The sequence below is a fragment of the Choloepus didactylus genome, chromosome 2, assembly GCF_015220235.1.
Source record: "Choloepus didactylus isolate mChoDid1 chromosome 2, mChoDid1.pri, whole genome shotgun sequence".
NCBI lineage: Eukaryota > Metazoa > Chordata > Mammalia > Pilosa > Megalonychidae > Choloepus > Choloepus didactylus.
In genome coordinates this window covers 102,083,184-102,105,265 of record NC_051308.1, presented here as the reverse complement: position 1 = coordinate 102,105,265, position 22,082 = coordinate 102,083,184, and the positions used below count along the sequence as shown (strand labels likewise).

Genomic DNA, 22,082 nt, shown 5'->3' with positions numbered 1-22,082 from the left:
ATCCAGAGAGCTCAGCCATTGGCATGAAAACATTTCAAGCTATCAATTATATGATATCAAAACCTTTTCTCTTTTAGAATGATTGAACACTTTGGATTGTCTAAATAAAGTGTTCCATGGTGAGAGGTAACAAAGAATAGAAGGGAAGGATCTGAAGGACGAAAATTTTATTGGACAATTTGAAGTTGACATGTGCCTTATTGAGTAGTCTGTTATGATTGCATTTTAGTTGAGGGAGTATGGACTGTATTCTCTACTCTGTAAGCTAATTTTATCTTTAGTTGAGCTAGATTTTACCATCCTTCCCTGGGTCTTTCTTCTGAGGCTCTTTGGGATATGTTTGTGGGCTGAGAGAGGAATGTTGAATTGAAAATTCCAGGTAAAGGGGATGGCACAAATTATGCCTTTGAATATTTAACTTGATCTCATAGAAATTACTTTCTACTTCTGTATATCTGTTCCAGTTTGCTAATGCTGCCATTATGCAAAATGCCAGAAATGGATTGACTTTTATAAAAGAGGGTTTTTTTGGTTACAGAGTTATAGTTCTACAGCCATAAAAGTGTCCAAACTAAGGCATCAATAAGAGGATACCTTTACTGAAGAAAGGCTGATGGCACCTCTGTCAACTGGGAAGGCACGTGGCTGGCTTCTGCTTGTCCCAAGTTGTGTTTCAGCTCCTCTCTCAGCTCCTTTGTGCCCTTAGCTTAGTATCTCCCAGCATCCTTCTGTCTGCAACTTGAAGCATCCCTCCAAAAGTCTCTCTCAGCTGCTCTTGTGGAGTTTTGTTCTCTCTTAGATTCTCTGGAGCAAATTCTGGGCTAGCATCTCAAAGTGTCAGCAAGCATCTCTCCAAAAGTCTCTCTCAACTGCTCTGTGTGAGGTCCCTTTAAAGGACTCCAATAAACTAATCAAGACCTATCCTGAATGGGTGGGGTCAAATCTCCATGAAAACGTTCAATCAAGAGGTCACACCCTAATCAAAAAGATTAATAACTCTACCCCTAAAAGACTGGATTAAAACATGGCTTTTGGGGGGACATAATATATCCAAACCAGCAGAACATCCTAAATGAGATAGCTTAGGTGCTCTGGAATGACACCCAAGATTTCTTTCTGGAGGCAGAAATTTTTGTGGAATACCCTGAAGCACACATTCCAAGAAACATTACCTCACAAAGCTTTGAGTGTAGTGTTTTTTGTTGGATACTCTTGCTAGTATCTTCAGCATTCTTTCTTTGAGAGTCAGCCCACGTTTATTGAGTACCTCTTATGTGTAGGGATCTGTGCTCAGAATTAGGGATACTATTGCAACCAAGGACTTTTCTGTCCAGTGGGTGAAGCAAGCATCTAGATTTCTCCATTGAACACTCAAAATTTTTTTGTTTTTTTGTTTTGTTTTCTGTTTGGAATGGAGCATTTTACATGTTTAAATCCAAATAGTCACACATATTCAGATGCTGGCATTGTCCTTTGAGTGATCAGTCAGGTCACATTGGATAGGATACCAAAACAATTCATTGTTTTACTCTTCTTAGTCCTGTATTAGGTGCAATTTGTCATGGGGTCCCCAAACACACCTAGGACTTTTGTTTCTCATTTTATATTCATCATATTTTTGATTAGTAAAAATAATCCAATATTACTGATTCATAATATTGCAGCACATTTGTCAAATTAATGAACATTTTAATTCACGTCTATAAAAAATCAAAGCAGTTATAGGGAAATGCAGCAAAACTCACCATTTAATAGCACATAGAAAACTTTGTAGGATTGAGAAGATCTTTGATGGGCTACTGATAGGTTCTTATAGAATTATAAATAATGCTTACAAGTGCTTCAATGAAAGTTAATGAATATTGGCAGCACAGACATTTAGCACAGACATTTAGGAGGTCAAATTCTGCCTTGTGGAAATGAAGCATCATTCTAAATTTCGACAACATAGGCATTTGTGGAACTAGACTTCATCCCTGTGATTTGCAGTGTTTGGGAGGTTTAGCAGTGATAAAGTTGATTTCATCTGAGTGGAAGAGCTAGGTTTAAGAAAGGGAGGAAATGATGATCCTCTTTGTGCCAACATGCCCTGCTTGCATGTCTTCTCTTTCAGGCTTCCCGGAGGATGCTGGATGATGAAATGACAGTCAGCCTTTCCCTGCCAAGCGAGTCCAGCATGTTCAACAATAACCGCTCTTCATCACCAAGTGAGCAAGAGTCCAACTCTACTTATGATCGCATCTTTCCCCTTCGCCCTGACTACCAGGAGCCCTCCAGGCTGATACGAAAACTCCCAGAATTTGCTCCGGGGGAGGAGGAGTCAGGTGAGGATAAAATAGTGGCCAGGGAATTGAGGGAGAAGCCTTGACAAGCATTATGAAGGTGTGCCGATATTGCTCCTAGCCAGCCAAATCTATTTTTAGTCTATGCTAACTTCCTGAGAAGTCTACATTCTCTTTCTAGATTTGGTCTGTTGCTGCTCCTAGCCTACTCTGAGCACTTCTCCCCTGCTACTGAACATAGCAGATGTTTGGAGGAATCCACAAGTCCGAAGAGGAAGGAAAAAAAAGTAAAAGGTGTTACTATGGTGATAACACCCAAGGAATCTAAACAGTCCAACTTGTCCAACATCTTCATTTTACATATGAGGAAAGTAAGAAGGGTCAAATAGGGTACTCACCCTAAACCAAACATTAGGGCTAAATGCAGGACCAGAATTTCACCTGGAAAAAAATAAATAAACGAAGTTAAAGTTATTCTGGATTTCTCAGATTTGTAGCAATCTTGATGATCATTATCTAATCTTTGTTGCTTTCTCATTGGTAAACATTTTTAAAAGAATACAAGATTTTATTATGAGAGTAAATATTTCTTGCCTTTTCTCAAAAAAGGCATTGCTTTGGTAAAACAGTGCCAGTTGACTCAAATCCCAAATGTCATTTAAAAAGTGCTGCAGAGTGACATCAGGAAGGGATGTTGGAATCATCACTGAAGCTTGGAACAGCTTTGTCAAAAGGTCAGCAACCAAATAGTGACCCAAATTGGCGGAAGGGGACTATGTGGCATTCAGGAGAGAGGAGCTCAGCCTGAGCTGGTTGCAGAAGCAAACAGTACCAAATACGAGAGCATAGGCTTTTCAAGGAGCTAGCCTGAAGAGGGACTCATCAAAGGAAGAAAGGAGAATAACCTGCATTCATCCTTCAGTTCAACATAGCAAACCTTGAAGGAGCACATTCAACTAAGACGATTTCACAGACACAACCTAAACAAAGAATATAAACTAATTCATTTCTTAGGCTGAACCAAAAGATACTTATTTTCTGGAGTCTAAAGCATCCCCCCCCCCCCCCCATTTTAACATTTATAAAGTCAGAATGCATCTTAAACTAGATCACATACACCTAATATTAAATAATTTTAATCTCTAACCAAGGTTAATAAAACAATGATAATGTCTTAACATTAAGGAAATAGAGTATTAAAGTTTAAACCTTGAATACTCCCACCCTTATGTAGCATGAACCTTCCTATAGCTCTGCCATGTATAGCAGAGTGGTACACGGTACCTCAAGATTAGTCAAGGAGGTTGTTAATAATTTTAAGCTATTATGAGGAGAAGAATGGGAGATAAAGGGTTGGCCTGTATTCTGAAGACCAAAAGAGAGTCCGTAATGGAAGCAAAACCATTTTCTAAGTAAGAATGTCATGGAGTGAGTTAGACTGTTTAGGGACATGTTCTAGCCCTCTTCTCAGAGTTTCCTTCTTAAAGAGCTCTCCAAAGATGCCCCTTGGAACCAGACTCATTGCCTTTGTCTTCCCAGGCTGCAGTGGCATTGTGAAGCCAGTCCAGCCAAATGGGCCCGAGGGGGTGCCCCACTATGCAGAGGCTGACATTGTGAACCTCCAGGGAGTGACTGGGGGCAACACATACTCAGTGCCTGCTGTCACCATGGACCTGCTCTCAGGAAAAGATGTGGCTGTGGAAGAATTCCCCAGGAAACTCCTAACTTTCAAGGAGAAGCTGGGAGAAGGCCAATTTGGGGAGGTGAGTTGGTCCTTAGAGTGGTACCTCCAATCCTTGGTAGCTCAAAGGGAGTGGTTGACTAAAAATGGCCAGTAGAGCAATGTCCCTTCCACAAGTGGACTCACAACTGAATGTGTCCTCCACTTGTCTGTTCTTGTGTTGTCCTCCAGGAGACTAGCATTGGATCAACTTCAGCTTTGTCAAAAAGCTGTAGAATCTTGGGACTTCTGATTTCTATATAGGAGTTGTTAAGGCAGAAAAAAAGTCACTAGACTTCATATATCCTGAAAAACATTCAATATTTTCAAACTTTTTTATACTAGGTTACAAAGGGTGGGGGCCCACAAGATATGATCATCCTTTATGAACTGTCCAGGCACACCCTGCCATTTGATAGCCACTTCGTTTTTTTTTAAATAAATCATCAATGGGAGCTACATGCACAATGGTCAAAAACAACCTCACCCAACTTTTGGTCCCAGAATCAGCCACTTGGGAATGAGTCACCAAGACAAGGAGGAACACTCTTCCCAGTTGACCTTGGAGTGATACGTGTAACGTTAGTCTTTTCGCTCTTACATCAGTTACATTAACTTCCTAAGAACTCAGTTAGGCAATGATTTACATTGTAATGGGAACTCTTCATCACTGCCATCTAAACTCCAAATGTGATACTTGGCTTTGTAAGAAGAGTGTTATTGGTTTCCAGTATGGGTGGGACCCTTTTGTAGGTTTGTGTTGGAGGAGGTAGAGGGGTCTATGGCATCTGTCTGTTGTATTATATGAACTCATGTGACCCCTGGGTTGAAAACTCAGGCTTATTATATTGTTTCTGATACATAGGAGTTACCTGCAATGCTAATTCCATACTAAGGGATTACCTTATAGGGGAAATTGCCTGTGTTTTATACAATCTGGTAACTAAACTTTGTTGAATCAAAGCTCAAGCATTTATACTGAGTGTCATTTTATAGTGTTTTATGTTGTAATTAAATACTATGTTGCAGATTCCTTCATTCACTTATTCAATTTTCCAATCAATGTATATATTTTTATAAGGCAGCAACATATCCTATTAGCTGGGTATTTTACCATTGTTTTAATCAATTATTTAATCAAAGATATGTTAGACATACCTTCTTATCTGTCTTTCGATTATTTTGCTTGAGTTGTAAGAGTTAGTTTATCTCCAGGAAATGCCCAGCAAGAGTACTGAGACATCTTCAGGAGAAATGATGATGCTGAGACTAGATGACTTTTATCTAGGTTCATCTCTGTGAAGTGGAGGGAATGGAAAAATTCAAAGACAAAGATTTTGCCCTAGATGTCAGTGCCAGCCAGCCTGTCCTGGTGGCCGTGAAAATGCTCCGAGCAGATGCCAACAAGAATGCCAGGTCTGTGGTCTGCATTTTGAATTTTCCTTTAGGTATGTCATCTTTTAGGACCAAGAACATCCCTGGAAACTTCTGAGCAATTTTTTTCTTTTGAGATGGGAAGTTGTGGGAGCTGCCTCACTTTTCCAATGTCATATGTTTTATTTTTCTGGTAGAGTTAACTGTTTCATCTTTGTTCTCCAGTTCTCTCAAGTATATACATTCTCCATTCTATTTGCTATGTATTCATCTCCTGATCCTCTTTGCACAGCATTTCCAAGCATACACAACACTCTGTATATGTATTTCTTCAACCATTATATACAGATATACCCTGAGTATTGTTGCCTTCTCCTGAAAAACTTTTCAGAATCACAGCACATCTTTCTTGCTGAGCCTTCCATTCTGCTTTTATACTTCTGTGTTTACTTTCTCATTCTTTTTTTCTCTTTTATGCTCCTTTTCTTCTATGTCCAGCAACCCCCAAAATGAGAAGCTACCTCTACTTGGAAAAATATCCATGGAACTCAAAGCAAAAGGATCCACAGTCTTTTAGCAGTTTTCCAAACTGGCTAATAATCTCTTGGATCCTTTGCTACATAAATTGCAGTTACCAGCCGTACTCCACTGTCTGACAGTCTTTCCATTACAGTAATGGTGAGTTAATCCTCACCCAGAGAGGCATGCTAGTTGAAAGCTGGCTTTACGTGTCACAGATCACTCTGCACATCTGGGTAACATATGCATGTTCTCATTTGTATTGATTTGATTTGTCTCACTGATATTCAAAGTGAGAGAAAGTTTATCATCCCTGTCTCCCATTTTTTCACCAATTCCAGAAACAGTGATAGGGTTTCATTAGAGGTCTTCCAGTTGCCAAAATATGGAAGAAGAAAGAGAGGATTTGGTACAGAACTATGGAGGTTTTAGAATTTTAACTGGGAGAATTTCAGTTTTAAGGATTCTAGAATGACAGAAAAGTGACATCCTCGGGTCCCCTAGAGAGATGGAATATCCCTAAATATCAGTCTTGGCAGATGATGGAGAAAATGCCCAGGAGAAACAGGCCAGGATATGACGAAGCCTTCACCTATGGTTTTGGCTGGCGAAGCTTGGGGTACCCCCACCTGTGTCCACTCCCAGTTAGCAATGATGAATGGCCTAGACCCTGTGCCCTCCTAAGCCGTGGAAACCCCTGGATTGAACCTGAGGGGGTAGATTGGGGGTGGGGGGGAGTTTCATCAGGACTACATTGATTCCAAGGGGTTTATATTGATCCAGTATGGCTCTCAGTCTAGGATTCCTAGAAAAGTGACAGGAGACTTAAAACTGATCTATACAATTGTATAAAAATGTGGCTTATGAGGGGGGACCGTGGGCTTGGGGGGGGGCATAGGGATCACACTTCTGTTTGTCTAGTTTGTGGATGGATGAGTGGAAAGGTGGGGGAAGGAAACAAACAAACAAACAGACAAGGGCGCCCAGTGTTCTTTTTTACTTTAGTTGCTCCTTTTCATTTTAATTATTATTCTGGTTATTTTTGTGTGTGTGGTAATGAGGGTGTCAGGGATTGATTGTGGTAATGAATGTACAACTACGTGGTGGTACTGTGAACAATCAAATGTATGATTTGTTTTGTATGACTGCGTGGTATGTGAATATATCTCAATAAAATGAATAATAAAAAAACTGATCTATAGTTTTGGGAATGTGGGCTTATGGCCTCACTAATCCCAATATTGCTACTAGGAAGGTTATAGCTCACTTTTTGACTCAAGGTGGTTGTCACCATGCTCAAACAGTTATTAGTCTTGGCCAAGTGAGTACTTCTTTTGAAATGACCCTACATTACTACCGTGACTTTTAAGCAGCTCTGTTTTGGACAGGCTACTAAATGTGTGCTGCGATTGACTGCTGGTACATCCAGTATTAAGAAAAGCTAGTATGAGAAAATAAAAGATTATCAGATAAACCAGGGGATGATTTTTCACTTTATAAAATGTTTCGTCACTTTATCAATAAAGTGACTCCATGGCCTTTTAAAAAGGTAATTACCGAAAAGAAAAAAAACAATGGTAATTACCCCTGGTGCACTTAAGATATGATTTTCAGTGAAAAGTTTCTTTTTTTTCAGAGTGGTTTTTAATAGCATATAGCATTCAGCAAATGCTAGTTAATTACTTGCTATGTTTCAGGCATTGTGTTAGATACTAGATACTCAAAAAGATTACAGTTGAATAGCGGTGCATATGTATTCTCCAGGCTGAGGAGAAGAGGCAGTTCCAGGTACCAATTTCTGTGCCCTCTCAAAAGTTATCTAAAGGGAAACAGGGCTTGGTGTAATAACTAGAAATACACTTTGCTGTGTACTTTTGTTGAGTCTGACTCTGGCAACCTATGGATTAACCTATGTCTGTGTCCTCCAAAGGAATGATTTTCTTAAGGAGATAAAGATCATGTCCCGGCTCAAGGACCCAAACATCATCCGTCTCTTAGCTGTGTGTATCACTGACGATCCTCTCTGCATGATCACAGAGTACATGGAGAACGGGGACCTCAATCAGTTTCTCTCTCGCCACGAGCCCCCCAGTTCTTCCTCCAGCAGTGTACCCACTGTCGGGTAAATAAGCCGAGTCTTCTATCTCTTTCCTGTATTCATGAGACCAACTTGGGCTCTGAAGATGGGGAGCAGTGAAGCTTTAAGTTTGTCAGTGCTCTGAGATGATGGGAGAGGTTAGTGGTCAGGGAATAATGGAGCAGCTGCCCTTTGGGGGAAATGAAAAGAGATTCTTTAAGAATAGGGAAGGGAGGTTGAGGTTTAAACCTAGGTGTCTTGGTACCAACTTTAGAATGTGTATCTTTAATGACTTTGTTTCCATGGGCTACTTTCTCTCTTTTATATTTCCTCAGTTATGCCAGCTTAAAGTTTATGGCTACCCAGATTGCCTCTGGCATGAAATACCTTTCTTCTCTTAATTTTGTCCATCGAGATCTGGCCACACGAAACTGTTTAGTGGGTAAGAACTATACCATCAAGATAGCTGACTTTGGAATGAGCAGGAATCTGTACAGCGGCGACTACTACCGGATTCAAGGCCGGGCAGTGCTCCCTATCCGCTGGATGTCTTGGGAGAGCATCTTGCTGGTGAGTTCCTGGAATTTTTAAGTCCTACCTTAACACCTGACATGTAGGCAGGTGCATACGGCATATAAAGGCGAGCCTGAGATGGCAAGAAGCAAACTCAATGAACCTAGATATTTTTTCTGCCTTGAGATGATTTTCTTTGTGTACTACTGCTAATTATTTTTGTTTACCTATTCTTTACCTATTCTGGCTGATAAAAAGTAACAAGCCCATTTTAGAAAATTTGGGGAAGAAAGTTTAAAGGTGCATGTATAATGATAAGGGCTTTTGTATCTTTTTTTTTCTTCACCCTTTCTACTTACTCATTGGTCTCAATTAATTTAAGGTATTAAAAACTTGATCACATAAAGAAATGTTTTCCACACAAAATATTTTTCTTCCATGTTATTTTTATAACCATATTTCTAATTAATTATTTTTTAATGCTTACCACCATTTCTTTTTTATTATAAATTCATTATTCTTTGCTTGATGTTCTGGACCACAACTGAATAAGTTTTTCCAAATGTCTCTCATGGAAGTATATTTTCTGACCATGCAAGTTTGACACTTTTTATTGTTGACTTTTCACATGACTCGCTTAGCTGAGTTTTAGAATTATTTGACTATGAACTTTAGTTCCTACTCTGCTGTGTACATGTAATGTTTTGTCTTCCGTCATTTAATGTTTCAGAGAAAAGCCTGAGACCAATCTAGTTTTGTTCAATTGTAGTTAATTGGTTTATTTCCTGCTTACATTCTTATAGGATTCATAAATTAATTGTGAAATGAAAAAAAGTAAAATCATTCCCACCCCAAGATAACCACCATTAATATTTTGGTATATTCCTTTGAAGATTTTTTTCTCTGGGCGTATTGCTGTATAATCTATGTTACGTAATTGAGATAATATTATACACAAATACTTCTCTATTTTTTACTTAACATTTTATCACAGGCATTTCCTATGTCATTAAATATTCTTCAAAAATGTCATGTTAACGGCCGGATAATTTTCCATTGTGTGATATATCCTATAATTTATTAATATAAAAATATAGATATTTAAGTAGTTTCCAATTTTCTGCTATTATGAATAATTCTGTGACATAGACCAGTTTACATAAATCCTTTTAAAGATCCTTATCATTACTATGTATCTGAATAGTATGTTTTACCCTGTTCCTTTTTAAAGCACTGTATGGTGTTGAAAAGATTATTGGACTTAGATTCAGAGGACCTTGGTTTGAATCACAGTTTTTCCATTACTAATGGTCTTATTAACCAGGGAAATTTAATAAACCTCTCTGGGCTCACTTTTCTAGTCTGAAAAATAAGGATAAATAATGTCATAATAATGCCTACTTCAAAGCATCGTTACATTGGTTGAATAAAAATGTATAAACGTATCTAACGCATGCTAATTATATCTCAATCTCCTAGTTATCGCTTGTTGTTAAAGTCTACCCTTCGAGAATGTTGCTATGCCTTAATTGGAAAGTGAGAGTCCTGGACTCACGCAGGGACTGATTCCAGGCACTTACACCAGATTACTCTTATCTCCAACACAGAAACAAGTGACTTTCTATTGAATTTTATTTTTCCCAGGGGCATTTTCCCAAGGCTACACCAGAGCCTAAAGACTGACTCAGTTGGGGAGTCAGATAGTTTATAGCTGTATCCCTTTCAGCCCTTGGGTCTCAAATCAGACCTAAGTTGAGGTCATGAGGATGAGAAAATGGCCTGTCTCCTGGTGCCAAACCAACTTAATGTTGCAATTTCTAGATCCTTTATGCGTATGTTGGCCATTTTAGCATTCTTTGTCCTGGGGAGGGGAAAGGACGAACTCTTTCAGATTATGAAAATCTTACCTGCTCTTGTACACAGATTATTCTGATTTTCCCATTTTTCCCTCATTTAAATAGGGCAAATTCACTACAGCAAGTGATGTATGGGCCTTCGGGGTGACTCTGTGGGAAACTTTCACCTTTTGCCAGGAGCAACCCTATTCCCAGCTGTCAGATGAGCAGGTCATCGAGAATACTGGAGAGTTCTTCCGAGACCAAGGGAGGCAGGTAGGAACTGTTTGGGATGGATGGATGGATGGATGTGGACTTGGGTGCTCTTGGAGGGCAACTAAAGGGAAGTCTTGACTTAGCAAGATAGGCCTGAGTTAGAAGATGGGACATCTGGATGATCACCCTTTGTTACTAATTATTTGGATAAGGACCAAGATCTTTGCCAAGGCCCATCACAGCCTGCTTTACCGTGTGTCAACCTGTTGATCACTGGCAAGGATGAGGAGTTGTGTCAGGCTCTTCCCCAGCTCAAAGTGACCAGAAAATAAAATCCTAGCTCTCATGTTTGATCTTCTTCTTGATCTAGACTGTGGGGCTTGTCTTCCTGGTTGAAAACTATAGGAACAAAAATATAAGCCTAAAAAATGATTAAGAAATTTATGTTTTTAAACCTGTGGGTCCAGAAGTGGTTTAGTGTGTCATGGCTAGCTGCTTCTGGAAGGCATCTCTTGGCCCAGCTACTGTAGCCTCTTAGGATTCAGGGAAAGCTGGGTTCCAAGCAAATGAGGGTTTTCAATTCCCAGCTAAGATATTCTGAGATTTCTTTGGGTGGCTTAGTTTTAAAATGTCCTGTGAGGTTAGAATTTAAAGTTTGCTAGTGGCAGGAACACAGAATCTCCCAAAAGCATATCTTGGAGTATGGCTTCTCAAGCAGGAAAATAACAATTGGTGAGGGGGGAGAAGGCTTTTGCAGAAAATAAAAAGTGGATCCTCTGTGACTTTATAGAGTCAAGCCAGCAAAAGATAAAAGAATGGCAGGAAATAATGAAATATGCAGGTTGAAAACAAGAGGGGAGAGTCTCTAAATGTAACTTTATTTTGATAGTCTATGGATATTTTGGTAGCAGGCATTTAAATTATCTTGGCTTTAAGGAAGTTGTTTACCTATTATGGCAATGGGAAAATTTACTCTCGTGTGTGTGAAATAACTAAGTGGACCAAGGAAAAATATTTTTTTGTTTGTTTTTTTTTTCCTGTACTAATACATCCTGGCCACTAATACATATTAGAAGACACATGGTCAGTCAAAGGTGGTGTGTTCAATTAGAAAATTAAATTTTATTCATTAAAACAATGACCCTAATTTGAATATATCCTGGAACAGTGGGCAAAGAGAGGAATATTTTAAGTTTTTTAGTTTCCCTTAACTTATCATTTAGTGACTGAAACCCTTCAGGGAGAAAAAATGGTCACATGAGGCAAAATTGAACCAGCAAACGTTCAACAAAAGAAAGGCATGTGCTTTTCCTATGTCCACATCTGCTTTGCATTAAAAATAGTCTTGATGTTGAATAGCGTTTACTTAGCATTAAAAAATTCCATATTAATTTTTCAAATCTGTTATTCAATTTCACAAGAAAACACTTTTTATCATCCTAATGGAAGTTTTCATTTTTAATAATCTCCAGGATATAAGTTTGACTTATTTGTTTATAAATAATCAGTTTAAAAAGGTCCACCATTTTCACCTTCACTGGGTACTAGTGTTGCACCAAATAAACAGTTTGACCAGCTACCAAATGGTTGAGTATTAAAGTCAAATATTTGTCTTAAGTCAAGGCCAAAGCCAAATACTTCCACTATACAATGAATAAACTCCCCTATAAGTATAATGTAAACTTTTATCAAAAATTTAATAAATTTAATGTATTAACTGCTAAATATAATATATTAAATTTATTACTCATTACATTTTACTAAATTTAGTTGCTATTAAATTTTATTAAAATGTCAATATTCAAATTTTAAAAGTTTGACATTAAAGTGTGGGGACAGTAATTTCTCAGCACTGTCAGCATTAGGCTATACATGTGTGATCTAACTCATTTTGGAATGGTGTGTTTAATTATATCACTAACTTATTGCACATATTAGATATAATACAGAAGAAAACTTTTCAGTAACATTAGTTAGTATAATGTTAGTATAATGAAGGAATTGTATACATTTCCCAGGAACCATAGCTTAAGCAAATTTTAAATCTTTGTCTTCAGTTGAAAGTTTTTGGAAGTCAATGGCCATAATTTTCATAATTAAAAAGTGTATGTGAAATTTCTGACTTTAATTTATATTTACAAGATGTGGAGAATTCCCAGGTAGCCCTTTTCTTGAAAGCTCAAAGCCTAAATGAAATTAAATGACTAAAAATTTAAAAAGTTTTAAAGTTTATTGTGTCTCATGATGTGGAAGGTAATAAATTCTACAAATATAAAGATAATTATGAAATATAATTTCCATTATTTAACAAGTTTATAAGATTTTGAAAAGAGCAAACAATAATTTAAATGATTTATTATTTAAATGTCATTGGCATCTGTTGGCTCAAAATGTATATAATATTCTTTCTAAAGTTAACTGGTGAATATCCCAGAGACATCTTACCAGTTTTAAGTTTCACCATCAATATATGACAGTGCCTGTTATCTTGTACTCTCATTTATGTTGGCAATATTTCCTCTTAAATGGCTGCTATCTTACAGCCATCATCATTTGTAATGTTCTGGGTTAAGGCTTGCCAGATTTCATCAGATATTCCAATAGAAGTCAGAGTTATTTGCTCTTTTATTTGTTAATTAAGAATGGGTGGAGGGAATGAGCAGACTCTGGGTAAAGCCCAGCTCCTACGATGCATGGTATAGGCTGGTTTTGGGGTGGGAGGGGGCCAGGCAGGGGAAAGTGGTAAATGAGTAACCAGCTGCAGATGTTGGACCCAGCAAAGGCAGAGGACGGTTCCATCACTCAAAGAGCATGGGAAATTCAGGTATGGTTCAGGAACGTGCCAATATACCAGGGTATTCAAAAACGTAGGCAAGGAGATGACAGCAACAGATTATAGGCAGGAGGACATAACCCAGCGAGTCAATAGAATGGCCATTTGCATGTGGCAGCTCTGAACATTCATGGTAGGATCCAGTCTATAACTGGGGATTTGGGAGTAGAGCCAAACATAGCCCTAGGCTGGAATTCAGGGTGGGGCTGTAGTCAGGGTAAACATACAGATGTTGGTGTATGATGTAAAGCAGAAATCCAGTCTCCTGTAGACAGGGCAAGTACTGGGGAGGGGGAGTACAGAGAATGCTATGGTTTAGGGGCTACATGGACACATCCTACCTCCCAGTTTCTGCCTCTGGCTAAGATTTTATTCCAGTCAAGCAGCTGAAGCTACTACTGTACTTTCAGCCCTTACCATGACTGACTTATCCAAGATAAGCCTCAACACGTGTGGACCATAAATGGAGGATTCAATGTCCTAACCACTTGGCCTGACAGTATGAGATCATTTTTGCTCCCATTTCATTGTCTGCAAGAAGCTAGAGATCGCAGAATGACCCATCAGGAAATCTTGCTCTAGACAACTGAAGAAGACAAAGAAGGGAATGACAAGGAACGGATAATGTAGAACTCTTGTGAGTAGGAAAAATAGACCCCACACCTGTTTGTTATTGAACTTAAGAAAGTGTGGAGAGGGTAAACAACACCATGATGCAATGACTCTTCCTTTTCCCCCCTTTTCTTAATATTCTCTCTTTTTTTGTTTATTTTTGTTTTTGAAGACTTACCTCCCTCAGCCTGCTATTTGCCCTGACTCTGTGTATAAGTTGATGCTCAGCTGCTGGAGAAGAGACACCAAGCACCGCCCCTCGTTCCAGGAAATCCACCTTCTACTCCTTCAACAAGGGGATGAGTGATGCCATCAGTGCCTGGCAACATTCTGACGACCCTGGTCCTCCCCTCGATCCTACTACTCACCCATGCCTAAGCCACTCCAGCTGGACGTTTAATGGACCTAGAGACAGAGGCTTGTTTGCTTTGTTCTCCTCTGTCCCTCGCCTCCCTCCACTTCCCCACTCCCTATTCCTGACTCACATATACTTTTTTTTTTTCTTACATTAAAGAACTAAAAAAGAAAAAAAAAACAAACAAACCCTAGGGCAGAGAAAGTCTAGTAAAAGAAATTTTACTTGATAGACCAGATTGTTGGTTAACAAATGCTAGAAAATTCAGATAATTTATAAAGGTTAAATATGCTGTGTTTTTAAATGTGTAGATTCTACAATATCTTTTCCATGTCACCCTTTAGAAAGTATTTTCAGAAAGAGAAACTTGAAGGATATTAATGTCTTGGGAAATGGGAGATTAGGTTTAGGGAAAACACTTGGTAGGCGTGGAGAATCTGAGGGTAGAGTATTCAGCAACTAATCACAGATGATTTCCTAATACGGCCTCTGGACAAGTCACGAAATCACTATTTGCATTTCCCTCTCTTGTCAGAATGGATGATACGTTCTTGAAAATCGCCACTACTGTGAAATGGGTGCTTTGTTTATTCATGGGCAAGGGTCAGGGGTGGGGTCCATATATAAGACATAGGGGTGTGGATAGGAAAGAGTGTCTGCTATAAGGCTGTATGAAGGGGAACTGTTAATTTAATTTACAATGAAAGGAAATAGTACTGTATGCATCCAAAGAGTTTTGAATAGAGAATGGGCAAAGGAAAGGAGGTCTAGAAAGGACAGGTAACAGGTGTACTCTTAATCTGTGATTTCGGCAGAGAGTCCTCCTCTTGCTCTTGTTCAAAATATTTTTAGGTGTAGGTGTTAGTGGGAGCCTGATTTTTGAATCAGTTAAGACTCATGTTTTTGACATCTTGATCCGAGGCCCTCTGGTTCACCATCTCCAAAGCTTACAGCTCTTTTAATAGATGAAGCCTCTGTGGTCAGATGGACTGGGCACTGAATTTCTCAGGCATAAATACCTGAAAGCCATCTACTGCAGGGAATAGATCTGTTCTGAGTGTCCCCAAAGGATTGGACTAGGACCATTGAGGAGAATTTATAGGGAGACCAATTTCTACTACATATTTGGGAAAACATAACCAGTATCAGAGCATTACAGGATGAATGAGCTGCTTCCAGACGAGGGGAGTTCTTTGCTCCTGAAGTTCAGATATAGGCTGGAAAAACTGTGCAAGAAAGGTATAGGCTTCCAAAAACAAGGCAGGTGCTTCTATAAGATGATATTTACTGTTCTTCTAACTGAGAAGTCCTTGATTTCAGTGAGGCATAGTGTGAGCACATTGAGAGAAGTCATCCACTGCTACTGCTTAGTGTACACACTCTCTTGCTGTAGAGATAGTGTGAGCAACAGAAAAGAAAGCATCAGACTGGTTTCTTTTCCTCTAGAATTCATGGAAACTGATACACTGTCAAGTAAGAGGTCCTGTAGAGTGGATTCTGAGCTTTTACGCTCTACAAATCCTCAGACTCAGTGGGAAGCAGGAAAAGGGAACCTTCAATTCCTGCTGAGGAGAAACAAGAAAGGATTACAGAATAAGCTTCCCAAGCTAAGAAGGAAGTCTTGACTTAAGTCCCCCTTGGTTGTTCTCACTTTCCCGCCTTCCACCTAGTCTCTCAGGAACTTGAGTGTTTCCCCCTGTTCAGCCTCAGCATTGCTGCAGGCCGCAACATAAGCATAAACCCCAAAGCCCCAAGATTCATTTGTCAGGTCATCTCCTGGCCCTAGCAAATGCTGTATCACCCTATAACTCTGGGCTTCAGTCTCTCCCAGAATTAGCTTTGGAGAGTCATTTGTTTGGGGATCAGGAGAGCATTGGTTTGCAAGTTTCAGTTCTACTTCTGCCTCAAGGCAAGTGTTTCATCTAAGGCAAACCACTTTGCCTCTGAGCTTTGGGATTCTTGTCTCTAAAATGAAGACATTTTATTAGATAGTCTTGACATCTCTTCCTGCTCTGATGTTGTTCAGTGCTCATTGGACAGTTGGATCTACAACTACAACTGATACGTATTCAGTTATCCTGTCATCTGCTCTAAAAACTTGTGGTCATGGATCTGCAAAAGAGATCATACAGGAAGCCATGGGAATAGTAACACCTGCCATTTGTATAGTGTGTTCAAGTTAACCAGGTGTTTCCAATACATCATCACATTTGATGTGAGCAGGGCTATACATGTTCTCTTATACCCTGATAGTTACCATACTCTGCTTTCAAGATCAGTATTTTAACTTCATTAAAATTAAGGGGACTTGAAATCAAGACCTGAAGTAGGGCTCTAGTAGGGCTACATTCAAACCATGCCATGACTTCTTATGTGGTAAGAGAAAATAATTTCATATTCCCTTTCTTTGACTAACATCTTCCTACTTCTTTCTTTTTATGCTTCTGCCTCAATTCATTGCATTCCATGATCCAATCCAAAAAAGCTTGTTTGAAATGAACTTAGGATGCCTGAATTTCCCTGGCCTTGAGTCACAGTAGTAATCTGTCTCAGGTGGCTGCCAAATATATTCTATTACAAACAGTTATATTTTCTGGGATGAGAAAGGTTTCATCTTCTGGAAGTGAGGCCTTGGTATTACAGGCACAGGTTTAACTTCTAATCCAGTTACACTTACATGTTATCAGTTTAAATCTAAGAGACACAACAGAGCATATAATGAGGGCTGAGTATGTGGAATTTAAAAGTAGCTCTAACCTTAATGTATCTAGGAATTATATGGAAAGGGAGGTAGGAAAGGAGATGGAAAATTATGGGGCCTTGTTGTCTTTGTAGTAAGTTATCCTGTTCATAATATGTGGAATATTTTTGTCCAGATTATGTTTGTGGATTGTCAGATCTAAATTTATACTTCATTTTTTAGTGTGCTGATAGGTAGGTCCAACTGTTAATGAGCTATCAGGATGCATATGTGATCAGAAAAGATTTGGAGTGGAAAAAGGCACCGAAGGGGAAAATATAGTTTCAACGCTATGGAAAGATCACTTGCAAGTATACAAGACTGTGTAATAAAGAGCATTGTATGAAAGTGGAGTAAAAACTGGATCAATGAGTGTGTATAAAACTGAATGAGGAGGAAGGTAGGGGCCAGAAAGAAGGTTGCATAAAAAGAGGTAATGGAGGTGTGTGGGGAAAACATAGGGGAGGTTCAAGTCAAGGGAGAAACAAGGGTGGTGGAGCTGTTAGGAATCCATTTTGAAGCAGGAAAGCTGAGAGAAGGTAGAAAAAGTAAGTGTCTTGAAGATGAAGGATAAATATGGATGGAGAAAGAAGAAATTCTGGATGATAGAGATTATAAAAATATTAACTAAAAAATGCAAAGTCAACTTCAGTCTTTATAATGGAAAGGAGCTTTTCAGAGAAAAGGGGGAAGTTGTTCATGGATATTAAACACATAAGCAACCGTCAGTGAATAACCTTTTCATTTCAGAGAAAGTGCATTAGGGAGACAATTTGAGCACCTATGTATTCTAGACCATTTCAGGTGCTGAGGATAATGGTGAAAAGATACCAACTCTGCTTGAACTGGGCTTGATTTCCCAAGTGCAGCACTGGAAATGAAGACCTAGAGATGGGGAATTTACTGTAGTTCATGAAGCTTAGTGTTTCCTTCTCTTCCTTCTGTTAATGAAATCCAATTTCAGTAATACCCATCACTGATGTGCTCATAATGGCCTCTGGAAAACATTCAAACAAAAGGCTAAATTAGACAAGACTAAATTTTGTTGGGAGTACAAAGAAGTATGAGCTATGTTGGAAGAGAGTCTGAAGAGAGAAAGAGAGGAACATGTTCCAGGAACAGAACAGCATCTGTCTTGCCAAAATTAGAAAAAAGAAAAGGGATGCGGGAGGAGAAAGAGAAGAAGAAAATTACAGTTAAGGCTCAGGTTATCCTACCTTGAATTCATAGGCTCATAATTTGCCATATGAATCTGTTCTTTTCTCTAAGACCTCTGACATTTGGCAGTAAGTATGGTAGGTCCCTAAATGTTTCTGGAAGATGCAGCTCCTGATCTAAGTTGGGGAATCCTTCGGAACTGAAATTAAGATTTTTATAGAAATAGATGGATGTCAGTTCCACCTGGTAAATGTCTTGGAATGCTGAATTGAGAAGGAAAGAGACTGTAATAGCTAATGGTGATCAGATTTCTGTCATTTTGGGTTTTCTGCTACAATTAGCTGCACTGCTTATAGTGACCCACTTCTTGGGTCATTGTTTAGTTGCTGGATACTTTTAAAAACTTGTTATTTAATAACTCACAGATTATTTAAGATTAACAAGAAGTTGCGAAAATAGTGCAGAGTTACATTACCCTTCAGCCATATTTCCTCATTGATAATATCTTATATAACCTGATAACATCGTCCATAAGCATGGTCCATTTTCAGAGCCAGAAAATTGACATTGGTATAATACTATTAAGTAAACTACAGACATTTGGATTTCATCAGTTTTTCATAGGTACTTATTTTGTTGCAGGATACTTTTAACCCTTGTTAATTTGCACACTGGCCCTGCTTGGATGCAGCAGGAAGCACACTATCTGGAAACAATTCTATAAAATTTGTAAGATATTATAGGATTTGATCTGTTCCTTTATCAATGAGCAATATTCTGTCTATGCTGTTTCTAAATTTTCTAACTATTTTAGCTGTTTGTCATCTGAAACCATCTGAGGAGGATCCTTGTGAAGGATTAGGTAGCACAAGTACCAGTAAGATCTGTCCATAGCTTGCTAGGCAGAGAATCAGGTATGGAAGGAAATTCTAGGTGGTTCCTGTAGTTCCTACAAGTGAATATGATTTGTAGTGGTGATAAGGAGAGGACTTTAGAGTAAACCAATAGTTTGGTCAAGAGTTAGGTGGCATTTAGTGAATGGCACCAGGAATAGCTCAATGAAGGAAAATAGTACAGTGGCATAGACCCCTGATAGGTGATAAATAACTATTTTCAGAACGGTAGAGAAATTTCATTTGCCTAAATATCTATTGTTAAATGGAATAACAACCACATGAGACAAGTTAAGTGCCAACACAGCAGCAATTTGGGAGAAGTTGAAGCTCTGCTTTTGCGGATTACAGCTTTGAGGTTTGTGATGGTTGTTTTAAGCTGCCCTATTTAGGGGTCACAAGATTATAATTGTGTTCATCACTGCACACTCTGTGTCCTTTAAAGTTCCTGGCACATAGTGAGCACCTGATAAATATTTGCCAATGTTAGTTGAATGAATAAACAATGGAAATAGAAACTTGTCCTCCAGCATAACCGGGGTGAATTTAAGAAGTGCTTTGCTGCAATACAGAGATGGCTTACTTTGAAATGAAAAGAAAGGAAAAAGTGTCCTAACTTGTGGCGAGTGGAGTACTTCCTACATTTGTGTATTTTCTGATGCTGAAATCAATCTATGGCAAGGCTTCTTTCTTTGAGGTATTTAGAAAGCAATGCAAGGTGGTGCTTAACAGGGCACCCCTTCAAAACCAGGCACCAGATCCTGGCCCCAAACCCAACTTATTTGAAACAAGCTATCTAGTTTCTCCAGCAGTCACCTGCCAACCACTTCACAGGCCTCTCCAGGAGAAGAATCAGAGTCTCAATTAGTCTGTGATCACCCACATTCACAACTGCATGTTAAGGAAGATTTTATAAAGAGAGTCATGGGAAAGCATAATGGGATAAGGTAACAGCTTACAGTAAAAAACCATTTTCCTGAAAAGAAACATGGAAACAAATGAGAGTTGAGAGGATTCCTGCAAACATACCAAGAGTTTGTAATCTAGCCTATCTATTTTATGTCCTTTACTCTTCATGATATTCTATTCTTCTGCCCTATTGTCTGGTAACTTTTTCTGAGGATTGAGTTTCTTAAGCAATGTGGTACGCCCTCATTATGATGAGGAAACAGCTGGGCCTTTCCGCAGGCTTTGGAAGATGATGTATCCTGTCAAAGGATAAATAGTAAACTGATTTAATTTCTGCTTAAAGCTATAGTAGTCATTCCAAAATGGAATACATACAAATTCTCTGTATTAGAAAAAAAATGTGGTGCCAATTGTATATTTTCTTTTCTTTATTTATTCTCTGTAAGTCTGTCTGTCAGATGATAAATTGTAAATAACAATGATTAAAGAAACATGCTACTGATGGTTCCTTCTTTCTATGCAAAAAGAACCAGTCTGGGCTTTGTCACCCTTACTGGCCACATTTTAGGAGGAAAACTGAGGTAGGGGACAGAGCTGGGGTGTGCATGGTGTAGATGGCTATTTTTGGGGGATATCTAACAATGGGTTATTTACCTAGGCCTCTCACATATTAGTTGACTGTTAAATCAGAAGAAAAACATGTACAGACACACTAGCGACTGAGATTTTATGTCCTCACATTTATCTAGTTATGGAAATTCCAGTCCAGGGTCAATAGGGGATCCTATATTGTTGCTGTGTTTCTGTGCTGTTTTGGTTGAAACACAGAAATTCCTTCTAAATCCAAACATGGTCTGTCTTAGACTGTCCACACATACACAAAGCAACAAAAACTACAAATAACCAGAATACAGTATCAGTCTTCATAATAGAGATCAGGATTAAAACTACCCAAAACATCATGCTTCTTACCTGGTCCCTGATGAACAACTTTATTTTCTTGATTTTCTGAGTAATATGAACATTTTTTTTTTTTTTTTTTTTTGGTTATGATCACAATAGCTGAGGGAATGGAAATACATTCTCAGAGAATAACCATTCTCAGTGCGCACTCGTGAATGCGCACTTTCACCCCAAAGGTTTCTGGTTTGACTCCAGGACTAAAAGCCAGGGATTCAAGTAACTGTGTGGTAGGAGTGAGGATGGGGGTGAAGGAGGAAAAAGTAAACAGGAAAAAATGAACATGGACAGCAGAGATGTTCAAAGAGGGATAATTCTCTTGTTAACACCTATTGCCAAAGTTTAAAAATATGTCAGTGATGTGTATGTGTACAAACATGATACAGCACAGATATATATTATGCATATATCTGAATACATAATCTGCTCCTTTACGTTTTAGCCAACAACTAGGAGGACTCATCTTGTTAAATGTGGAGGACAAGCAATTTTATCTACATGTATAATGTTAGGCACTTTGTATTTGAAAACGCGGTGTACACGCGTAAAATTTTCTGGACTTTGAGTCCTATGGAACAATAATTTCTCATGTATAGGCAACATATGATCTCATATCATCTAATGAAATGGATGGGTTTTGGTAGTTCAGGGCCAGCCTGGGTGTATAGTAACTTGAAGAGAAAAGGAAGGAAGGATGTGGACAAGAGAAGCAGGAGGCTACGTGGCTCTACTGGCAGCTGGTCTTTTGCCCCAGTTTACAAATCAGGCAAGTTGGTTCTGGAGAAGTTTGTAGGGACCCAGAATAGAGTTCTGTATCGGAAGCCAGAGACGTCTTTACACATTCTCATCTACCTAAGGACTGATTCAGGCATCATAAAAGGAATCAGAGATGGGTTTCAGTGTTTAGGGCAGAGTTAAATTTATTATCTGAAGTAGTAAATAGACAATCAAAGATACAGTTGCCACATTTACTATTCTGATCATGGGACCAAGAACTTCAGGGATAGATGGGGTCATTGTGTACAATGAAAACAGAATGAACCCAAGAACAATATAAACTCAAGGTAAATATCTGGGGGATTATAA

At 38.7% G+C, this 22,082-nt stretch overlaps 1 protein-coding gene across 4 annotated transcripts in view; it reads left to right on the top strand.

Moving 5' to 3' along the window:
• Positions 1-20,538, top strand: part of DDR2 (discoidin domain receptor tyrosine kinase 2) — a 159,643-nt gene extending 139,105 nt beyond the window's left edge. For 2 of the 4 annotated variants that reach the window (XM_037825471.1, XM_037825472.1), the window contains exons 12-18: positions 2,114-2,324; positions 3,822-4,045; positions 5,291-5,418; positions 7,826-8,017; positions 8,308-8,542; positions 10,447-10,596; positions 14,154-14,288. In XM_037825471.1, the coding sequence (XP_037681399.1) occupies positions 2,114-2,324; positions 3,822-4,045; positions 5,291-5,418; positions 7,826-8,017; positions 8,308-8,542; positions 10,447-10,596; positions 14,154-14,288 (1,275 nt within the window). Of the gene's footprint in view, positions 1-2,113; positions 2,325-3,821; positions 4,046-5,290; positions 5,419-7,825; positions 8,018-8,307; positions 8,543-10,446; positions 10,597-14,153 lie in introns of all 4 variants that reach the window. The other 2 variants (XM_037825470.1, XM_037825469.1) reach the window with 2 other exon arrangements.
• The last annotated feature ends 1,544 nt before the right edge of the window (positions 20,539-22,082 follow it).